This window comes from Semicossyphus pulcher, unplaced genomic scaffold (genome assembly GCF_022749685.1).
Source record: "Semicossyphus pulcher isolate SPU_LCO1_2020_fin unplaced genomic scaffold, fSemPul1.0.p SCAF_8, whole genome shotgun sequence".
NCBI classification, from domain to species: domain Eukaryota; kingdom Metazoa; phylum Chordata; class Actinopteri; order Labriformes; family Labridae; genus Semicossyphus; species Semicossyphus pulcher.
The window spans coordinates 26,439,505-26,455,565 of NW_027211759.1; the positions used below are offsets into that span (position 1 = coordinate 26,439,505).

The 16,061-nt window shown below is 44.9% G+C and overlaps 1 protein-coding gene across 1 annotated transcript in view; it reads left to right on the forward strand.

The window, feature by feature from the left end:
- LOC138613370 (NT-3 growth factor receptor-like) overlaps nt 1-16,061 on the forward strand; it is a 95,119-nt gene that overhangs the window by 23,886 nt on the left and 55,172 nt on the right. Inside the window, exon 4 of the mRNA XM_069687033.1 lies at nt 5,550-5,618. Within this exon, the coding sequence (XP_069543134.1) occupies nt 5,550-5,618 (69 nt within the window). The remainder of the gene's footprint in view (nt 1-5,549; nt 5,619-16,061) is intronic.

Below are 16,061 nucleotides of genomic sequence, written 5' to 3' on the forward strand. Positions count from 1 at the left end.
CACGGTGGTGTAGCGATCAGCTATGATGCACGCCCGCTGCCGACAAGGTCGGATTGCACAGGAGACAATGGCTAAGCAAGAAGACCGGCAAAGCCGATACCGCAAGCTGCCACGCTTTCACCGGCCTGTGTAGAAATGACAATGCAGTGATCCAGAGAGAGGCCTGTAGACCAGCTCTCCTACTCACTAGGTAAGCAGAAAAAGCTGATGTTGAACACACACGCTACAACATGCAAACTCAATTGTCAAGAATCGCACATGTCTGACTGCTTGACCATGGAAATCAAGGAATTGGAGAAGCCATGCACATGCGGTGCTTATATAAGCACGGTTACCAATCAGTGCGTAGCCACCACAGGTGATGTGTCTTGAAGAGTATCCAGGTCACAAGAGCGTGCTCTCTCCCTCTGTTCAACTTCAGGGAGTTTACCCACGTGGAAATTCTGACCGATCAGAGAGCAGTTTCCTCGCGCATCAAAACTTTCAGTCCACTGGTAAAAGCTGCCGTGTGAACACAAACCAAACTGGAGGCAAAATGCAACTTTGTAACAATTTGGTCTTTGATTCGGACCAAACAAACGGACTTTAGGTGTGAATGCGCCCTGAATCTGATGATGAGGGTTCATTGGACTGACACACACACTTTGAAAGCCTAGTGTCATCCAGTGAAGTCTTTTATTTTGAAGTATTTGTTGACAAAGCCTGAAGTTTAAATCAGGATCAGTACTGAAACTCTGTGTACGAAATCTAATATCACCTATTTATTATGAAATTAAAGCTGAAGTTTTTAAATGAAAACAGTGAATGAGATGTTTGTTCGGACTATAAATTATGTAAATATCATTAATAAATAATACAAATTATATGTAGTATCAGTGTCGTCTCTGAGTGAGCTGCAGCTTCAGTCTGAAGGGTTAAATTAGCATTCACTACATGTTTCTGAGCGTTAGCATGTTGACCTTCACACACTGCACATTTACACATTTACATATTACACACACACCCTCACCTCTGTAAACACACACACACACACACACACACACACACATACACACACACACACACACACACACAAACACACACACATTTATCACGTTCAGTGTGTGTGAGTGTGTGTGTGTGTGTGTGTGTTTACGAGGGTGTGTGTTCCTGTGTGTCCCTGTGTGTTCCTGTGTGTCCCTGTGTGTTCCTGTGTGTCCCTGTGTGTTTCTGTGTGTTCCTGTGTGTCCCTGTGTGTTTCTGTGTGTTCCTGTGTCCCTGTCTGTCTCTGTGTTTCTGTGTCCCTGTGTGTTCCTGTGTCCCTGTCTGTCTCTGTGTTTCTGTGTCCCTGTGTGTCCCTGTGTGTTCCTATGCGTCCCTGTGCTTCCCTGTGTGTTCCTGTGTGTCCCTGTGTGTCCTTGTGTGTCCCTGTGTGTTCCTGTGTGTCCCTGTGTGTTTCTGTGTGTCCCTGTGTGTCCCTGTGTTCCTATGCGTCCCTGTGCTTCCCTGTGTTCCTGTGTGTCCCTGTGTGTCCTTGTGTGTTTCTGTGTGTCCCTGTGTGTCTGTGTCCCTGTGTGTCCCTGTGTGTTTCTGTGTGTCCCTGTGTGTCCCTATGCGTCCCTGTGCTTCCCTGTGTGTTCCTGTGTGTCCCTGTGTGTCCCTGTGTGTCCCTGTGTGTTTCTGTGTGTCCCTGTGTCCCTGTGTGTCCCTGTGTGTCCCTGTGTGTTTCTGTGTGTCCCTGTGTGTTTCTGTGTGTCCCTGTGTCCCTGTGCGTTCCTGTGTGCCCTTGTGTGTCGCTGTGCGTCCCTGTGTGTCCCTGTGTGTCTGTGTGCCCCTGTGTGTTTCTTTGTGTCCCTGTCTGTCCCTGTGTGTCTGTGTGCCCCTGTGTGTTTCTGTGTGTCCCTGTCTGTCCCTGTGTTTCTGTGTGTCCCTGTGTGTTTCTGTGTTTCTGTGTGTCTGTGTCCTTGTGTGTCCTTGTGTGTTTCTGTGTCCCTGTGTGTTCCTGTGTGTCCCTGTGTGTCCCTGTGTGTTCCTATGTGTCCTTGTGTGTTTCTGTGTGTCCCTGTGTGTCCCTCTGTGTTCCTGTGTGTCCCTGTGTGTTCCTGTGTGTCTCTGTGTGTTTCTGTGTGTCCCTGTCTGTCCCTGTGTGTTTCTGTGTGTTCGGGGGTTCCTGTGTGTTTCTGTGTGTCCCTGTGTCCCTGTGTGTTCCTGTGTCCTTGTGTGTTCCTGTGTGTCCCTTCGTTTTCCTGTGTGTTTCTGTGTGTCCCTGTCTGTCACTGTGTGTTTCTGTGTGTTCCTGTGTGTCCCTGTGTGTTTCTGTGTGTTCCTGTGTCCCTGTCTGTCTCTGTGTTTCTGTGTCCCTGTGTGTTCCTGTGTCCCTGTCTGTCTCTGTGTTTCTGTGTCCCTGTGTGTCCCTGTGTGTTCCTATGCGTCCCTGTGCTTCCCTGTGTGTTCCTGTGTGTCCCTGTGTGTCCTTGTGTGTCCCTGTGTGTTCCTGTGTGTCCCTGTGTGTTTCTGTGTGTCCCTGTGTGTCCCTGTGTTCCTATGCGTCCCTGTGCTTCCCTGTGTTCCTGTGTGTCCCTGTGTGTCCTTGTGTGTTTCTGTGTGTCCCTGTGTGTCTGTGTCCCTGTGTCCCTGTGTGTTTCTGTGTGTCCCTGTGTGTCCCTATGCGTCCCTGTGCTTCCCTGTGTGTTCCTGTGTGTCCCTGTGTGTCCCTGTGTGTCCCTGTGTGTTTCTGTGTGTCCCTGTGTCCCTGTGTGTCCCTGTGTGTCCCTGTGTGTTTCTGTGTGTCCCTGTGTGTTTCTGTGTGTCCCTGTGTCCCTGTGCGTTCCTGTGTGCCCTTGTGTGTCGCTGTGCGTCCCTGTGTGTCCCTGTGTGTCTGTGTGCCCCTGTGTGTTTCTTTGTGTCCCTGTCTGTCCCTGTGTGTCTGTGTGCCCCTGTGTGTTTCTGTGTGTCCCTGTCTGTCCCTGTGTTTCTGTGTGTCCCTGTGTGTTTCTGTGTTTCTGTGTGTCTGTGTCCTTGTGTGTCCTTGTGTGTTTCTGTGTCCCTGTGTGTTCCTGTGTGTCCCTGTGTGTCCCTGTGTGTTCCTATGTGTCCTTGTGTGTTTCTGTGTGTCCCTGTGTGTCCCTCTGTGTTCCTGTGTGTCCCTGTGTGTTCCTGTGTGTCTCTGTGTGTTTCTGTGTGTCCCTGTCTGTCCCTGTGTGTTTCTGTGTGTTCGGGGGTTCCTGTGTGTTTCTGTGTGTCCCTGTGTCCCTGTGTGTTCCTGTGTCCTTGTGTGTTCCTGTGTGTCCCTTCGTTTTCCTGTGTGTTTCTGTGTGTCCCTGTCTGTCACTGTGTGTTTCTGTGTGTTCCTGTGTGTCCCTCTGTGTTCCTGTGTCCCTGTGTGTTTCCTTGTGTGTCCCTGTGTGTTCCTGTGTCCCTGTGTGTTTCTGTGTGTTCCTGTGTGTCTGTGTCCCTGTGTGTCCCTCTGTGTTCCTGTGTCCCTGTGTGTTCCTGTGTTCCTGTGTCCCTGTGTTTCCGTGTGTTGCTGTGTTCCTGTGTCCCTGTGTGTCCCTGTGTGTCCCTGTGTGTTTCTGTGTGTCCCTGTGTGTCTGTGTGTGTCCCTGTGTCCCTGTATGTTTCTGTGTGTCCCTGTGTGTCTGTGTGTCCCTGTATGTTTCTGTGTGTCCCTGTGTGTCCCTGTATGTTTCTGTGTGTCCCTGTGTTTCTGTGTGTCCCTGAATGTTTCTGTGTGTCCCTGTGTTTCTGTGTGTCCCTGTGTGTCCCTGTATGTTTCTGTGTGTCCCTGTGTGTCCCTGTGTGTCCCTGTATGTTTCTGCGTGTCCCTGTGTGTTTCTGTGTGTCTGTGTCCTTGTGTGTCCTTGTGTGTTTCTGTGTGTCTGTGTCCTTGTGTGTCCCTGTGTGTTCCTATGTGTCCTTGTGTGTTTCTGTGTGTCCCTGTGTCCCTGTGTGTCCCTCTGTGTCCCTCTGTGTCCCTGTGTGTTCCTGTGTGTCTCTGTGTGTTTCTGTGTGTCCCTGTCTGTCCCTGTGTGTTTCTGTGTGTTTCTGTGTGTTCCTGTGTCCCTGTGTGTTCCTGTGTCCTTGTGTGTTCCTGTGTGTCCCTTTGTTTTCCTGTGTGTCTCTGTGTGTTCCTGTGTGTCCCTCTGTGTTCCTGTGTCCCTGTGTGTTTCTGTGTGTTCCTGTGTGTCCCTGTGTGTCCCTGTGTGTCTGTGTCCCTGTGTGTCCCTGTGTTTTCGTGTGTTCCTGTGTGTCTGTGTGTCCCTGTGTGTCCCTGTGTTTCCGTGTGTTGCTGTGTTCCTGTGTGTCTGTGTGTCCCTGTGTGTCCCTGTGTGTTTCTGTGTGTCCCTGTGTTTCTGTGTGTCCCTATGTGTCCCTGTGTCCCTGTATGTTTCTGTGTGTCCCTGTGTGTCTGTGTGTCCCTGTGTGTTTCTGTGTGTTCCTGTGTGTCTGTGTGTCCCTGTGTGTCCCTGTGTTTCCGTGTGTTGCTGTGTTCCTGTGTGTCCCTGTGTGTCCCTGTGTCCCTGTATGTTTCTGTGTGTCCCTGTGTGCCCCTGTGTGTTTCTGTGTGTTCCTGTGTGTCTGTGTGTCCCTGTGTGTCCCTGTATGTTTCTGTGTGTCCCTGTGTGTCTGTGTGTTCCTGTGTCCCTGTGTGTCCTTGTGTGTTTCTGTGTGTTTCCGGTTGTCCCTGTGTGTCCCTGTGTGTCCCTGTGTGTGTCTGTGTGTCCCTGTGTGTCCCTCTGTGTTGCTGTGTGTCCCTGTGTCCCTGTGTGTCTGTGTGTCCCTGTGTCCCTGTGTGTCCCTGTGTGTTTCTGTGTGTTCCTGTGTGTCTGTGTGTCCCTGTGTGTCCCTCTGTGTTGCTGTGTGTCCCTGTGTCCCTGTGTGTCTGTGTGTCCCTGTGTCCCTATGTGTCCCTGTGTGTCCCTGTGTGTTCCTGTGTGTCCCTGTGTGTTGCTGTGTGTCCCTGTGCGTCCCTGTGTGTGTCTGTGTGTCTGTGTGTGTCTGTGTGTCTGTGTGTCCCTGTGCGTCCCTGTGTCCCTGTGTGTCCCTGTGTGTTCCTGTGTGTCCCTGTGTGTTGCTGTGTGTCCCTGTGTGTTGCTGTGTGTTGCTGTGTGTCCCTGTGCGTCCCTGTGTGTGTCTGTGTGTCTGTGTGTGTCTGTGTGTCTGTGTGTCCCTGTGTCCCTGTGTCCCTGTGTGTCCCTGTGTCCCTGTGTCCCTGTGTGTCCCTGTGTGTTCCTGTGTGTCCCTGTGTGTTCCTGTGTGTCCCTGTGTGTTGCTGTGTGTCCCTGTGCGTCCCTGTGTGTCCCTGTGTGTCAGTGTTCCTGCTGTTCTTCATGTTTCACATGTTGTTCTGTCTGTGTTTAACATGTCGTCTCTGCTGAGTCAGAATAATTACAAACATTAGAGGTTTTTGTATTTTCTTCATCGTCCACGTCTCTTTTCTTCCTCCTCAGAGAGATGACACACACTGTTTCACACCTGCACAACCTGAACATATGTTCCTGTTGTCATGTTGAAGAGATGACATCTTTTAGAGTAACGTTTGTAACATCTCTTTGTTTTCTGTCCCTCAGAAATCTGTCCAAGAATCCCATCACCTCACTGTCCTGGCAGATCTTTGAACACCTGCAGCTCTTTGAACTGTAAGTGATGTCTTTAATACAGTTGACACATCACACACACACACAGAGAGAGAGAGAGGTGCTGCATTGAGTCACAGATGTTTACAGGATGTGCTGACCTGTGTGAGTGTTTGTGTCAGTGTTATCTTAATGGCTGCAGCAAACACACTCGTAACTAGCTCCACAGCAGACAAAAGGAGGGGTTACTGTAAAACAGAAGTGTCAGATGTTAGGAGAGAATTTAAACATCCTGTCTGTACTGTGTTCCTGTGTTCCCCTTTAAATCCAATCTGATGGACTGAAATCATAAAGACTGACTTTAATAGATTTAAAGACAAAACACAAACATTAGTGTTTCAGTACAATAATCAATAATAGACATATAATAATATCTAATAATAATAATAATATATAATAATATTATATCTTTGATAGAATATTATTCCTCATATTATATCCTCATCCCTGATGATCATCCTCAGTGAGCTAACATGCTACATGCTAACCTCCATCTACATTTAAAGCTTCCAGAGAAATGTTGAGTTTTTATTCCCTCCTGTCTCTGACACGATGCTGCTGTTATCACACACTGTGTGTGTGTGTGTGTGTGTGGCTGCTGTCCATGGTGCTGAATCCTCTGAGCTCATATTTGATATCAGTTCACCTCCATGAAGTAACGCCACCGACTCTTTTCACCTTCTCTTTCATTTAAACCAACCTCTGGTCCTGTGTCACTTCTGTTTCTTTACAAACATAATCTTGTCTTTAATAATAATAATAATAATAATAACTTTATTTGTATAGCACATTTCATACACAAAATGCAGCTCAAAGTGCTTTACAGTATGGTATTAAAAGCAACAGAAACTCAGTGGAAAATGTAATACAAATAAAAGTTACTTAAAGGAGATCCAGTAAGAGGCAGAGAAATGAGAGCAGATAGTAAGAAGAAAATAAAAACGTATTACATTAACTAAATGCCTGCCTAAATAGGTAGGTCTTCGGTTGATTTTTAAAGATTTCAACAGAGTTTGCATCTCTAATGTGACTGGGCAGGGTGTTCCACAGTCTTGGAGCATAATAACTAAAAGCAGCTTCCCCACTCGTTTTGTGGGTCACTTTGGGAACAGTCAAGATACCAGCATCAGAGGAACTAAGGGCTCTCGTTGGTTGATAAGGGTTTAAAAAGTCTGAAATATAAGATGGTCCTGTACCATTAAGAGCTTTATATGTTAGTAAAAGGACCTTAAAATCAATTTTAAAAGAAAAATCTTTTTTTTTTATCTTCATTAAGTTTTAGAAGATTGTCACTCATCCATTGTTTTATTGCGGCTAAGCAGGCAGTCAGAGAAGATAGGCCATTTGGGTTGCTTGGCTCAACAGAAATGTATAATTGGGTATCATTTGCATAACTGTGAAAATTTGTATTGAACTTGTTGATGATGTAGCCTAACGGAAGCAGGTATAAGGAAAATAGCAGGGGACCAAGACAGCTTCCCTGTGCAATACCAAACGGCAGGTCATGTTTTACAGACACATGTTCATCCAAACAAACATGTTATGTAGGAACGGAACCAGTCTAGAGCACTGCCAGAAAGACCAACCCATCTTTCCAGACAATTTATTAAAATAGTATGGTCAATGGTGTCAAATGCTGAGCTTAAATCTAAAAGGATGAGGATCCACACTTGATTCAAGTCAGTGGCACGTCTAAGATCATTCACTATTTTGACTAAGGCCGTTTCTTTACTGTGCTTGGATCTAAAACTGGATTGGAACTTCTCTAAAATACTGTTGTCATTGAGAAAGGTATTAAGTTGATTAAAAACGGCATTTTCCAGAACTTTGCTTATAAAGGGGAGGTCGGATATAGGTCTGTAATTACAGAGGATGTTTTTATCTAGATTTGGCTTCTTTAAAAGTGGCTTCACTACTGCAGTTTTAAAGGCAGTAGGAAAGATGCCTGTTTCTAGGGAGGTATTGATTATCTTTAGGATCGAGGGAGACAAGCTATCATATACACGTTTGAAGAAATTGCTGGGGACTGGCTCAAGAGATAACATTTAAACGCTGGAGGGTGGCTGTGGGGTGTGTCAGCAGGCTTATCAGCTGCTCTATTAATGTCTGACCTGATCGTGGCAACGCTGTCATTAAAAAAGGTGGCAAACTCCTCACATCTCTGAGCAGAAACCTGCTCGGAGTGAAAGGGAATGTGATTTAATAGCCTATCGATGGTTGAGAATAGGACCCTAGAGTTGCCACTATTCTCAGCTATAATCTTAGAGAAATGGGTCTGTCTCTCAAAGCGAACACTTTTGTTGTACATTGCAATTTTTTCTTTTTCAGAATATTACGGTTTACCTCAAGTTTTGTTTTTCTCCATATTCGTTCAGCTTTCCGACAAGACTGCTTTAGTGCACGGATATTTTTGTTCATCCAAGGCCGCGCTTTAATTTGAGACCTTTTTTTTTGTTTTCATAGGAGCTACATTATCAAGTATATTAGCCAGTTCACTGTTGAAGGCATCTACCATTTCATTTAGAGGATAACTAAAGATATTTTGATCTAGAGAATTTGTGAGCTCAGTAAATCGTAGTTCTGCAGTGGTATCTAAATGTCTTCTTTTAATCATGGTTTCAGAGTGATTTCTTATGGTGTTCAGTGAGACATTAAAAGATACACAATAATGATCAGACACATTGATATCAGACACCACTGGGTCCGTGACAGTGATTCCTCTGCAGATAACGAGATCAAGAGTGTTACCGCGGTTATGGGTAGGGCCTGTAACATGAGTTCTAAGCTGTCCAAGATGTTGAGGAATTTTGTGGCTTTGAAATCAGATAAATTATTTACATGGACATTGAAATCACCATTTACAATTATTCTATCCTAGTTAGTGATAGTGAGTGACATAAGTTCTTGAAACTCCGAGAGAAAACCTGTCCATAGCTTAGGAGGGCGATACACTGTAAGTATAAGTACCACTGGCTTAGCCTTTAGAGTAAATGCAATGTACTCAAATGTAGAGAAATCACCAAAGCTTACCCTAGTGCAACTGAATTTGTCTGAGAAAATGGTGGCAATTCCACCCCCTCTTTTATTCTGCCTAATAGAATGAAAGAAACTTTAGTTGGGTGGACAGGTTTCAACAAGGACAGCAGCATCATCAGAGCTGAGCCATGTCTCTACAAGAAATAGGAAATCTAAGTGCTTATCTGAGATCAAATAATTTATTGCAAAGGACTTTGTGGTGAGTGATCCTACATTAAGTAGGGCCATGTTAGTGGTGGGTATAACTGGTTGTAATTGAATTTGGCAAGGTATAGCAGTAATATTATTTGGATTTGTGGGATTTTTCTGTCTGTGTATTCTTGTCCTATGCTGTGATCTCTGACTAGCAATTGGGATAATGGGCATTGAAGGCATCTGAGCACAAGGGGGAGCTAGTGAGTCTATGCCTGAATGGGATGATGGTGGGGGTTCAGGTGTGTGTGATGTAAATAGTCAATCACGTGGGAAGGAAAGTGCTGCATGCTGTAAGTTGGCCGCCAGCATGCGACAGCCCAACCTGCTAGGGTGAAGTCCGTCATGTGCGTACAGAGAAGAGCGCTCCCAGAACAAATCAAAATTATGAATGTAACCAATGTTGTGGGTATTACAGACAGATTTGAGCCAGGCATGAAGATTCAGGATTTGGCTAAAAATTGCGGTGGACTGCCTGCAGCCGGGTTGTTAGGAGGGGGCGTGTCATTTGGGGGGAGACCGCTCCGGTTCGGAGACCTGGACCAGAGAGCTGGTGACAGGGCGGGGGGTGAACTGGATGCAGCCGGGTCTTGAAGAGGGAACATGCTGTTGACAGCGACGGTTAACAGGAGATGCGGACGGTTTGGACACAGCTGTGGAGAGTGGTGGCGGTGACAAGGGGCCATCAGAAGATGAGGAGATATGGCAGCGAGTGAGTGGTGGAAATTCTTGCTCGTCCAGGATGGAGAATTTATTGTTTGTGGTCAGCTGAAGGGCCTGAAGAGGAGGGGAACGAAAGAGGAACTTCCCACCATGTTTACCCTTACGAACAGCGGCCCATGGCTCTTTCTGATCAGGGGTGGAACTAACCGGGTCCTTGGGTCTAGCTCCCTGCTGGATCCAGCGGTCTGCCGCCTCTGGACAGGGGACAGTTGAGTCTAGCTCTCCGGCGATTGTGGTGGTGGCAGCAGGGCCGATGGCGACCAGTGAGTCCAGGAGCTGTTCATCCTCTTTGATCTGGTACAGGGTGAAAATTCTCCCTTCCAGCTCGGTGATTTTCTGTGTCAGACAGAGACAGCTGTCGCACCCAGATGGAGAGGTGAGTGGAGACATGTATGGTGTCTGGTGATTCTTGCTGGGGAAGTAAAGACAGCTATGGCCAGTAAAAGGAGTTGTGATAGGAGTAAATGTAATGTTATTGTCTTTGGTTGTAATTGGGCAGCGACACCAGGCGAAACTTACCCGCGAGGGCTCCAAAACGGGAGCCCACGGCGGAAAGCAGACTTGTAATATAGCACACAGGTGACCCTACAGGGCATGAAACTTACCGGCACAGGCCCAGAGACTGGGCCTGCTGCGATGTGTCAGTCCTCCGGTAAGCGGTTGGCCGTTTGGCCTAGCACCCTCCCGGTTGGTGGTGTTGGTAGTGATAGCAGATGATCCAGACCGTAGCAGCGCGACTGGTTAGCAGATATCAACTCTGTACCTGCTATTGTGGCAGATTAAGGTGCACTGTTCTGTCCGGTTGACAACTGTGTGAAATTCTTATGCTGGGAGGCTCCAATTACAGGGTTAACATTAGATATAAAATAAAATATATAAGCAAAAAAGGATGCAGTAATAAGACCAAATAAAAATATTATTCTAAGAAAAATTCTTCATGGCCTGAATCACTGCTGGTTCAGTCAGTCAGAGAGGAGAGCAGCACAGCGTACTGAAACATTTCTCGAGCTCTGTCCTTTGGCCCGATGTCGGAGTGAAGTCAGGGGACTCAGAGGAGAACGTTTCATCTTTACTTTAAACTAAAGTCTAAAACTTTTATGATTATTCAGAGACTATCAGAAAGGATCTGTGGTGAATCTGAGGAGGCAGAATCAACATGTCTTTATTGTTAATGTCAGCAGACAGCTTTCATGTCATGTGATGTCACGTCCTATGGAGGAAGGTGGAGCACAAACAACAAGGCAACAAAACTACAAAGTAATGTCCTGATAAACTACGAGCAGCGTTACAGCTCAGCAGGACATGGGACTGTTGGTATGATAACTCTATTAATCAGGGGTGAGAACTGTGAAACAGAGCCATGAGCAACTTCAATCTGTTCCCTGACACACGGAGCAGACGAGGACACGTTCATGAGAACAAACTGAAACTATCTGATGTAGCTGTTTAATTAATGCTTCTTCACTTATTACAGATAGAGCTATTTTAAAGTATATTAAACATCCCTGTGAGTTCTGTCCTTCCCTCACTCTGCTCACTCTGCTCCTCCTCTTCGTGACTCACTCACTCCATCTTCTTAATCCAGCTGCCAAACTCCATCCAGTCAAACCTTTTTACATGTCATAAAAATAAAGTGCAGCTTTCCATCAGATAGAGACTGAAGCAAATGTCATGAAAATATCCTCCTGCAGAAATGTGGAAGTTAAAGTCTCTTCAGTTCAGATGAGCATGGTTTAGTTTGAGGACAGCAGAGTGAATCTGTGTGAGCAGACGACTGAAGAGTCCCATGTTTGACACGCAGCAGGTCCATCTGTAAACCTGCTGCTGACACACAAGGCAGAGAGTGGGAGTCGAACACAGCACTGAATCAAAATGTACTCTATTTAACATTAGATTTAAACAATGTGTTTAAAATAAAGCCTCCGCACCCAACATGACGTTAAACTGTTGAAGAGTTACTTTGAGGTGAGTACAGTAATTTCATCATGATACTAATGACAACATGCAGGTTACTGAGGCATCAATTCAATGTGACGGTCAGTTATCAGATTGTAAATTTCAAAATAAAGTGTCATGATCACTGTTTATTTAACATTTGGAGAATTCAAATGTTTGACGTTTCTTTCTTTTGTTGGTGAACCAGTTTAAAACTAGTTGGATTATCTAGGTCAACTATTAACTAACTACTAACTAATAAGTATGAAAACGGTGTTGCGTTTATTTTTTTGTTCAGTGTAGCTAAACATTTTTCTAAGCACATCAGTACACAGACATACAGGAGAATAAAATAAATACATGATGAATGAAGCAGCTTTTTTCTTGCAGAATCGTTGTTGTTACATTTTCAAAATGAGCCAATACACCTATATATATATATATGTATATATATATATATATATATATATAACCAATAATATATTGGTCGTCATGAATATCTGAGGCTATCTCCCAGCACATGGAGTTAAGATTAGGCCAGGTATGTTGGGGTGTATGAGCCGGGCAATTAATGGTGATGGGGTGTATGAGCCTACACATTTCTGAAATCTGCTGAAATCGTCGTCCTAGAAGTCAAAAGCCTCCAATCACTTCCACTACATTTGTTTGTATCATGTTTCCCACTATGAAGCATTTGTGAAGTTATATACAAATAAAATATATTTTAACGACGACATGGTCCTCTGCTTTCTTAGAAGTAACCGTAAATCCATGTAAGCATAACATGGTTCAGATGACTATAGGTGGATGTAAACCAAGTAAGAAGGTGAAGGTGCCGTAAGTGCCCTGAACTATTGACCCCACCTGCATGAAATGGGATCTTTCTTTTGGATAAGGATGTTTTTATTGTCATTCCGTAACATGTTATGCATAAAAAGGAACAAAGTGGGGTACTCAGGTACTCATTTATTCGACACAATCCTATATAATTATTTATATTATATATATTATTATTAGATATTAGATTAGAACACAATGAACTAAAGTTTAAATGACATTTAATTTAGACCTCATAAACACGTCTTCCATTTCTACAACCTTCATTCACTCACATTGCTGTTTGGAAGCAGTCCCTATCCCAAGCCTCCAGATGGATTTTCCATGGTAAGGGAGCATCAACAGAGTACCTTTATGATGCTCACCGAGCTCCATCAATACGGTACTACCCAGATGCACCTATAATAACATACACTGCGTCATTTTCAAGCACCTTTGACAGCCCTTAGGTATGTTGCTTAATGACGAGGGCCAAGGGCAGAAAGTTCAAAATGTATGTGCCTGAAACTGACATGTGCTCAGTGTTTGAAGGGCAGCAGATTCACTTAGGAGTAAGCTAGGAAGCTGAAATGGCTTTGGGTGACAGAGTCCCATCCCATGAACAACTGGACTGATTTTGGGGGTTCTGGGTCCACCAGAGGTGTCCGGAAAAAATATACAGTACTGTGCAAAAGTTTCAGGCAGGTGTGAAAAAATGCTGTTAACTAAGAATGCTTTCAGAAATAGAAGTGTTAATAGTTTCTTTCCATCAATTAACAAAATGCAGTGAATGAACAGAAGAGAAATCTAAATCTAATCAATATTTGGTGTGACCACCCTTTGCCTTCTAAACAGCATCAGTTCTTCTTGGTACACTTGCACACAGTTTTTGAACGAACTCGGCTGGTAGGTTGTTCCAAACATCTTGGAGAACTAACCACAGATCTTCTGTGGATGTAGGCTTCCTCAAATCCTTCTGTCTCTTCATGTAATCCCAGACAGACTCCATGATGTTGAGATCAGGGCTCTGTGGGGGCCATACCATCACTTCCAGGACTTCTTGATCTTCTTCACGCTGAAGATAGTTATTAATGACATTGGCTGTATGTTTGGGGTCGTTGTCCTGCTGCAGAATACATTTGGGGCCAATCATACGCCTCCCTGATGGTATTGCATGATGGATGAGTATCTGCCTGTATTTCTCAGCATTGAGGACACCATTAATCCTGACCAAATCTCCAACTCTATTTGCAGAAATGCAGCCCCAAACTTGCAAGGAGCCTCCAGCATGCTTCACTGTTGCCTGCAAACTGCCTTCTGCTACAGCCAGATATTTCACATTCTGACTCATCAGTCCAGAGCACCTGCTGACATTTCTCTGCAGCCCAGTTCCTATGTGTTCGTGCATAGTTGAGTCGCTTGGCCTTGTTTCCATGTCGGAGGCTTTTTGGCTGCGACTCTTCCATGAAGACCACTTGTGGCCAGACTTCTCCAGACAGTGGATGGGTGTACCTGGGTCCCACTGGTTTCTGCCAGTTCTGAGCTGATGGCACTGCTGGACATCTTCCCATTTGGAAGGGAAATAAGCTCGATGTGTTTTTCATCTGCTGCACTAAGTTTCCTTGGCCAAACACTGCGTCTACGATCCTCAACGTCGCCCGTTTCTTTGTGCTTCTTCAAAAGAGCTTGAACAGCACATCTTGAAACCCCAGTGTGCTTTAAAATCTTTGTCTGGGAGAGACCTTGCTGATGCAGTATAACTACCTTGTGTCTTGTTGCTGTGCTCAGTCTTGCCATGGTGTATGACCTGTGACATGAAACTGTCTTCCACAGCCTCACCTTGGTAGCAGAGTTTGGCTGTTCCTCACCCAGTTTTAAGCCTCCTACACAGCTGTTTCTGTTTCACTTAATGACTGTGTTTCAACCTACGTGTGACATTGATGATCATTAGCACCTGTTTGGTATAATTGGTTGATCATACACCTGACTATAATCCTACAAAATCCCTGACTGTGTGCAGGTGTACCTGTAAGAAGTGATGCTGGTTTGAAAGCAAAGGGTAGTAACACCAAATATTGATTTGATTTAGATTTTTCTTTTGTTTGCTCACTGATCATTTTGTAAATTGATATATATAAACAATTATTATTTATATTTTTGAAAGCATTCTTAGTTTATTTTTAGTTTTTTCATACCTGCCTAAAACTTTTGCACAGTACTGTATATATACATATATATACTGTACATATATGTGTCACAGTTGTGGTAAAAACCAAAAACAAAAAGGTACAACCAAAAATCAAACGGAAATAGGAAACACAGGTAACAGGTTCAGGTAACAAAGATACAAGATGACTTCAGACCTGTGACAAACGACGAACTGACAATGAGACAGGGGAGCGCAGAGACTAAATAAACTTAGGAGCTGAGGCTAATCAGACACAGGTGAGACAATCAAGGGGCAGGTGAAAACAAGGGCAGGGCACATAATCAAACAAGCGGGAAGCACACAAAGGCAAGAAGTGGATCAACTCGAGAGACAGGATGACAAAGTAAAACAGGAAATGGCGAGAGCTAAAAGAATCTTCGTAAAAACTAACAAAGTAAAGATCATATACATCCAATGAGTGAAGATTGTGCTAATAAAATGTACATTTCTCACTAGAAATGTCATCAAAACGCGTTTCCATGCCGAAGCGATCTTAAAATATTACATGTCCACTGAAAATAAAAGGAATGTACGCTATTTTTTTTTTGTTTTAGCCGAGGGACACCCGTCAGTCACGTGACGGGACGCAGGCCCACAGAAGAGAATAGAGGGAAAAAAAGGCATCTCACAATTTTAGAGCCCTTATTGTGAAACTAATATGTTTTGCACCGTGGACCAACGTAGCTATTGCACATTTTGATGTGCATATATACATCATATTACACTGTGTTTATGTTCTTGTCTAATTGTATAAGCGTCTTGTCTTGTAGTTGGTGTTAATGTCACACCTGTCTTGCGTTGTTGTTGTTGTGTATTGTTTGTTTTTGCACACAAAAAAACTATTCTGGACCACAGAACTGCATCTCTGCTTTTTGCAGATGACGTGGTTCTGTTGTCTTTATCAAATGGTCATAGTTCTCTGCTGGAAAACAGTGGATTGCTCCCTCCGATTGGGGAGAGAGGTACTGCCCCAAGTGAAGGAGTTATAGTATCTCAGGGTCTTGTTCACAGTTAGGGTAAAATAGGTGGATCTGTGCAGCATCAGCAGTAATGCGGGCGTTGCACCGGACTGTCGTGGTGAAGAGGGAGCTGAGCCCTCAATTTACCAGTCGATCTATGTGCCAACCCTCACCTGTGGTCATGAGCTTTGGGTGGTGACCAAAAGAAGGAGGTTGTGGATACAAGCTGCTGAAATTTCCCCTGCAGGGTGTCTGGGCTCAGCCTTAGAGAGAGGGTAAGGAGCTCTGACATCCAGAGGGAGCTTAGGGTAGAGCCGCTACTCCTTCACATCAAAATCTGCCAGTTGAGGTGGTTCAAACATCTGATCAGGATCCTCCAGAGTGCCTCCCTTTGGAGGTTTTCCAAGCAAGTCCAAATGGGATGAAACCGCAGGGTACCCAGAGCACACTGTAGGGATTTTATATCCCATCTAGCCTGGGAATGGGATCCTCCAGGACAAGCTCGAATCCGAACGAGCTGGGGAGAGGGACATCTCGGTCAACTCACTTAGCCTGCAGCCAACAGGACCCGGCCCC